Here is a 5,761-nt window from a genome sequence, read left to right on the forward strand (position 1 = left end):
TTATCCAGAATTTTTTTTTATTGATCAGAAAATAATTAAAAATGAGAAGAAAAAGATAAACCTTTGACACGCGTGACATATACACGAGTCCTAAAAAAGATATGTTTTGTGTCTGTGTTCTGCTGTGTTTCTTGTATTCAACTTCCATCCATATAGCATTTATATGGATAATTGCAAAGCTTCTATGCATTATGTATTTTGATTTTGAGTGGTAACATAGTTAGGCTAACTTAATGTAGCATATTTGGGGGAAAAAAGAAAAATGAAAACCTATAGACTAATATAAATTAGACCCTAAATATAAGATTGATTTGGTTTAGCTTGAGATATTATATTATATGTCTTGATACAAATTTTTACAAAAAGAGTGGTAACACATGATTAAGAAGTGTTCGATTGTGTCCATGCAGAAGAAGTCACTGAATCCAATGATTTAAACAACCCATTTTTCCTCATCCATTTCAGGGATTGCAACATCTTCCCTCATCATAGATGCATAATTCTTTCCAACCGGTGCTCCAGCCTGAGCAAATAGCTCAACCACTGCTGGCAGCATACCGTAGTACCTTTTCAACTCATTTACCAAAGGTTTATTTCCTTGCTGATCTCGAATGTGATAGACACACACTGGAGGTGCCAGATCATTAATTGTTGCCTTCTGCCATGCATGTTGTCCATCCCTCATCTGGTGTTTGAAAGCTTGACAATTTTGAACTCTATGACCTTTGGGCCCCACTTGTACCTCTGGACAATATCCACAAGTTTGGACATCATACTTCTCCATAAGTTTTGAAGCTCCTGTGCACATTTTTTCCCAGGCTTTCATGCCCAGAACAGCAATAGCTGCACAGAAGCAAGCACATAGTCAATACAGTTAACAAAGGATACAACTTAGTAATGTCTGGGAAAAGAAAAAAGTATTTGTTTCCAAAAACCTTGGATATCGTCAGAATGCATCACCATGGAATTTGTGCCTTTATTGAACTTTTTTTTCTTATGCCAAAATCCATGTGCTTCTATATCTGCCCCAAGAGACATTTCTTTCGGAAATCTTTTCTCAAAATCTATAATCCTACCAGCAACACAGTAAACAGGGAAGGTCCTTCTCCTGGTAGGGTACTCTGGTATGTCAAAACCTGCCTGGACACACAATTCCACAATTGCTGGAATTCGGTCGACTTCAAGCATTTCATTATGTGAAACAGCCCTCCCTATTCTATCATACAGATGAAATGATTCTACAAGTGGCAGAACATGTTCAACACCACCTTTGACCCAACTATGTTCTTTGCTTGATGGGCTTCCTCTAACATCACATGTTTTAATTTTATGTGGCGGATGACCAACATGAACTTCTCCACATAAGCTGCAAAGCATCTAACATTAAAGCAACAATAATGCACATTTAAACCAAGTGATGAATCATTTTAACATTATTCACATTATTCATGTTATAAATCTTGTTCACATTATGAATTCTTCTAAAACCCAGAATGCATTGAAAAATGGTATAATATTACTTAGTTGACAAGTTAAAAATACAAGTCAATTCCAAAAATACCAGAAAAAGAAAAATACTTCTGATTGGAACTCGATCGTACTTGAATGGAAGTTTTGTAGGCAAAATGCTAAATGCTTAAACAACCACAATGAAAAATACTAGGGTTACAGCACTACCTGCATACATAAATAGCAGTATAGTTGACGAGTCTTGAAACACAGGATAATAGTTCACATCTGGCAGCAAAAACTTCATGAGCAACAGGAATCAGATTCTTAACCAGCATGCCATTTTCAGGAGGTTGTAATATAGTCTCATGCACCTTTTGTCTCTCCTTTTTCTTTAGTCTAGCTTCTCGCTTAAGCTCGTTAAAACTTGTCACTAGCGGTTTCCGCTCAAACTTGTTGAGCTTTTTTGGCATCTCATTGCAAGTCGACAGAGTGGAGTACCAAAGACAAAAATGTCCATGTATACCTCTGAGTTTTGAAAATCGAACAAGTGTAACTCTCTCAAGGAGATCACTAAGAGTTTGAACATGTCTTGACAGCATCACTGCTCATTACAAGAGGATACCTACATACATGGACAAATTTATATATACGTTAAGCAAACTAAAAATTTGTGGCAATTATTTATTTTATATTTTTATAAGTAAAATCCAATTCGTTGAAAAAACATGCATTATGATTTAATGTCTTCATGTTGGCTTTCCAACAAAACAGAAGGTTGTTAAATCCAAACTTTACGGCCGAAGTTACACATGTAACAGAATCATGACTACAGCTAGGAAAAAACACCCACACAAATATGAGCTTCAGCAGTTAACTTCATACACATAACCTACTTAGATTATGAAAATTGTAAACTCAATCAACAAGCAATTATTATTCACATGCTTGGATCGAAACCATTTAATCATGCAGCTTTTGGGGCAACCAACATTCTCTTATTTCTAGGTCACGATTTATGCAGAAAAGCACCTAGGTAACAATTTCGTGGTTCACCAGTTCACTCTTGCAAGTTTCTGTCGTTTTGTGTTGATGTTGCGTTCTCCAATTTCACGGACATTGATGCCTTGTGAGCCCAATCAAAGTACAAATGGTGGGAGGAAAAGAAAGGAGAAAGCGTGAGTGACTATGGAAGGCAACGCGGCGGAAGGAGCGATGTCTGTCGCGAATGGTGAGCATCGCGCCACCAGCGAGCTTGAGAAGTGGGATCAGTACTGTTGACGTACGACTGGATTCTTGACTGTGGCGGAAGACCGACGATGGACTCGTCGCTATCGCGGCGGCGACCTCCAGGTTGCACGGTGGTGTTCTCGGGGAAGGGGTATGTTCATTCCCAATTTGAGTTTCAGAATAGGAAGGGTGAAGGAGAAGATGGAGCCGCTGAAAGCTACGGCGGTGGCTCGAGTTTCGAGGGCTGTGATGGCTCCGGCGTCGCCGGAGAACTTAGCTGGTTAGGGAGGTGCAGCCGTGAGTGGATGTTGTGTCCTTGAACCTGTGCAGGCGAAGGAGGAGACACGTTGAAAAGATGAAGTTAGGGTTTGGGCAAGCCCAACCCATTTATGTGTCTTCTTGCACCACCTCTATTTTTATTTTACTTCATGCACTTCCATAATTGTTAACTCCACGTCCCTTATGTATTTTATTCTGTTGTATAGTTAAAGCATGCTTTGACTACAATATCTGTTTTAATATTTCCTGATTTAAAAGAACCTTTCACATTTGAAATTGATCAGATAATAGTATTTTTTACTGTAAGTTCAAAATTCACATATTGAGAATGGTATTTTTGAAAAAAAAAATAATAAAAGAAGATACGTTAATGAACAAAAGACAAACAAAAATAATAATCATCTTTATTTTTTAATACAACATAAACTTTTATATAAATCTTCACTTGTTACCTAACCTAGCTCTCAGAACATCCCCTCTCCCGATCAACATATATTTGAATGGTAAATTTAGAATTTTTAATAAATTCAAATATATTGAATTTAAGTTATTTTTATTTTAAATTATTTATTTTTAAAAATACGTTAGTTATATAAAATAATTTAAATTTATTAAATTTTAATTTTTATAGAAAATGTTTATACTACCATGTAAAAAATTGTCCCCGTTATTTTACTATTTTATCAATTTAATTGATTTTTAAACTAATTTACCATAAAAATAACAATATATTTCAACTTTATAATATAATATCTAATAAATTATTATTTTAGTTTTTAATTATTTTCTCAATTTTAAAATTTTCATATCAATATCCAAAATGTCAATTATGTATAAAATTTGAATTATATTATTAATTGATTTAATTATGATATATATTCCTAAAAGTTATTTTAAAAATTTGTTAATTTTAAAAATAAATAGATAATTACTTATTTTAATGTGTGCCCTTAAACACATTTTAATCATCTTAAAAAAATTTCTAATATATTTTTAATATATTTATTATTAAAGAATAATTTGTATTAAAAACATTAACTCATATGTTCTATATTTTTTATTTTTAGTTTTATTACCTTACAATTTCTAATTACTTAGTCATTTAATAAATTATTAAATAATAACTTATATTAAAATATTAATTATTTTTAATTTTGTTTCTTAATAATTTCTAATTATTTGATTGGTCATTTAATAAAGTTAAATTTAGAGAAATATATTTTATTTTTACTTATTAAAATATTATCATTTAAAAAATAATATATATTTATTAACCATACAAACTGTTTATATTGTCATATAAAAAATTATCTTCCATATAATTATATTGGTCATTTAGTAATTATTTTGACTTTTATTTAATTGTTATTTGATATTCTTATTTAATATTTATAAAATTATAATGTTTATTTCATATTTGACATTGAAAAAAAGAATATGTATTTTTTTTTACATTGGATATTATATGTTTCTTGATCAGATTTTTTATTTTTGTAAAAAAATAATAATTAACATTTGAAACAATAAAAAAACAGAACGGAATAGTAGGGTTTATCTATAAATAAGAAAGATTAGGTTAAGAAAACCAGAAAGAAAAGCAAAGAAAACAGAGAACGTAAAGGGGAAGCTCATCCGGGTAACGTTCAAACTTGGTTTCTTGGTGATGAAAATCTGTTTCTTTTGCTATTTGTTTGGGTTTTAATCTTTTGCTATTGTATTGTGGCATACAGGGAATTATGTTTAAAGATTTTCATTATGATAGGAATTCAGCTTCAGCTTTCTTAGAGCAACTGGAGTTGCAGAAAGAATTCATTCCTGTGTTCTCGTTATCCCTCCCTCCTTGAGAACAGGACGAGGAAAAGTAAATGTTTTATTGAATGTTCTCTCAATTCACTGGGTTAAGTTCTTTTTTTTCTGAAGACTAAGAAGATTAAAGACATTGATGATCTCCAACGTGCATGGGAACAGGTTCAGTGTTTTGAATTTGACCTGAATTGGCTCAAACCTTTTGTTGAGTCTGTCCTAGAACTTGGTGAAAAAAAAATCTTTATAAAATTAGATATGGATGCAGTACTTGGATTTCCTTGAATAATTTTTAGTTTTTGTTTTCAATTTAAAAAACTGAACTTTTATATCCGTAGTTAACTGCTTCAGTAACTGCTTGCTTGCTTTATAATATAAAAACTTAAATAAAATTTAATTGCATAATTTACATAAAAAAATTGATCAGAAAAACCTTAACAAAATCTATCCATTTATAAATTGCAATAATATAATAATTTTTAGTAAAAATAAATACTTAAATGAAAAATAATAATAAATTAGTATGATATATAATTATGAAAAGTATGATATATATAAATATAAATTCATACAAATGACTAATTTACATGTTTTATTAGAAAAAAATAATTCATACCAATTTGTAAATACTATTAAATGTGTCTTTTCTTTTTTGTCTTAACATTTTTTTAGAATAAGTTTTGAAAATTTATCTGATTTAATTTATGATTTCATTATTTTAATAATGTCTTATAAATAGTATATAAGTTTTTCCTTCCCCAATTTCGTCTTCCTCATCTACAACCTGCAACGTCAATAAAGTTTTGCATATGTTAACCTGGACTTGAGTTAGAATTATATAACTTGCAAAGACTAAACTAAACATTGTATGATAAATTAGTTAAGGTTAAATAGTTGTTGTTTAGGTGTATAATATTTATATTATATAAATTCTCATGAAATAGTAATTATATATTTTTCAAAAATTTAGTTTTGATTTTTTTTCTTAAGGAGAATTTGT

General features: G+C 30.7%; 1 protein-coding gene and 1 long non-coding RNA gene across 2 annotated transcripts; one reads left to right on the forward strand and one right to left on the reverse strand.

Annotated features, from left to right (window-relative positions):
• Positions 1 to 278: 278 nt before the first annotated feature.
• LOC148195464 (APO protein 3, mitochondrial-like) lies at positions 279 to 3,232 on the reverse strand. The gene is made up of 4 exons (XM_088093785.1): positions 2,482 to 3,232; positions 1,678 to 2,074; positions 936 to 1,366; positions 279 to 843 (listed from the first exon to the last, which is right to left on the reverse strand). Exons 2-4 carry the CDS (start codon positions 2,049 to 2,051, stop codon positions 434 to 436), a joined length of 1,215 nt encoding a protein of 404 aa, XP_087949911.1. The 5' UTR covers positions 2,052 to 2,074; positions 2,482 to 3,232; the 3' UTR covers positions 279 to 433.
• A 1,292-nt stretch (positions 3,233 to 4,524) lies between these two features.
• On the forward strand, positions 4,525 to 5,094 carry LOC148195465 (uncharacterized). The gene is made up of 2 exons (XR_015780657.1): positions 4,525 to 4,594; positions 4,689 to 5,094. It is a non-coding gene; the product is annotated as an uncharacterized LOC148195465 (long non-coding RNA).
• The last annotated feature ends 667 nt before the right edge of the window (positions 5,095 to 5,761 follow it).

The sequence above is a fragment of the Vigna umbellata genome, chromosome 7 (assembly GCF_029865625.1).
Source record: "Vigna umbellata cultivar VRB3 chromosome 7, Vumbellata_1.0, whole genome shotgun sequence".
Lineage (NCBI taxonomy): Eukaryota > Viridiplantae > Streptophyta > Magnoliopsida > Fabales > Fabaceae > Vigna > Vigna umbellata.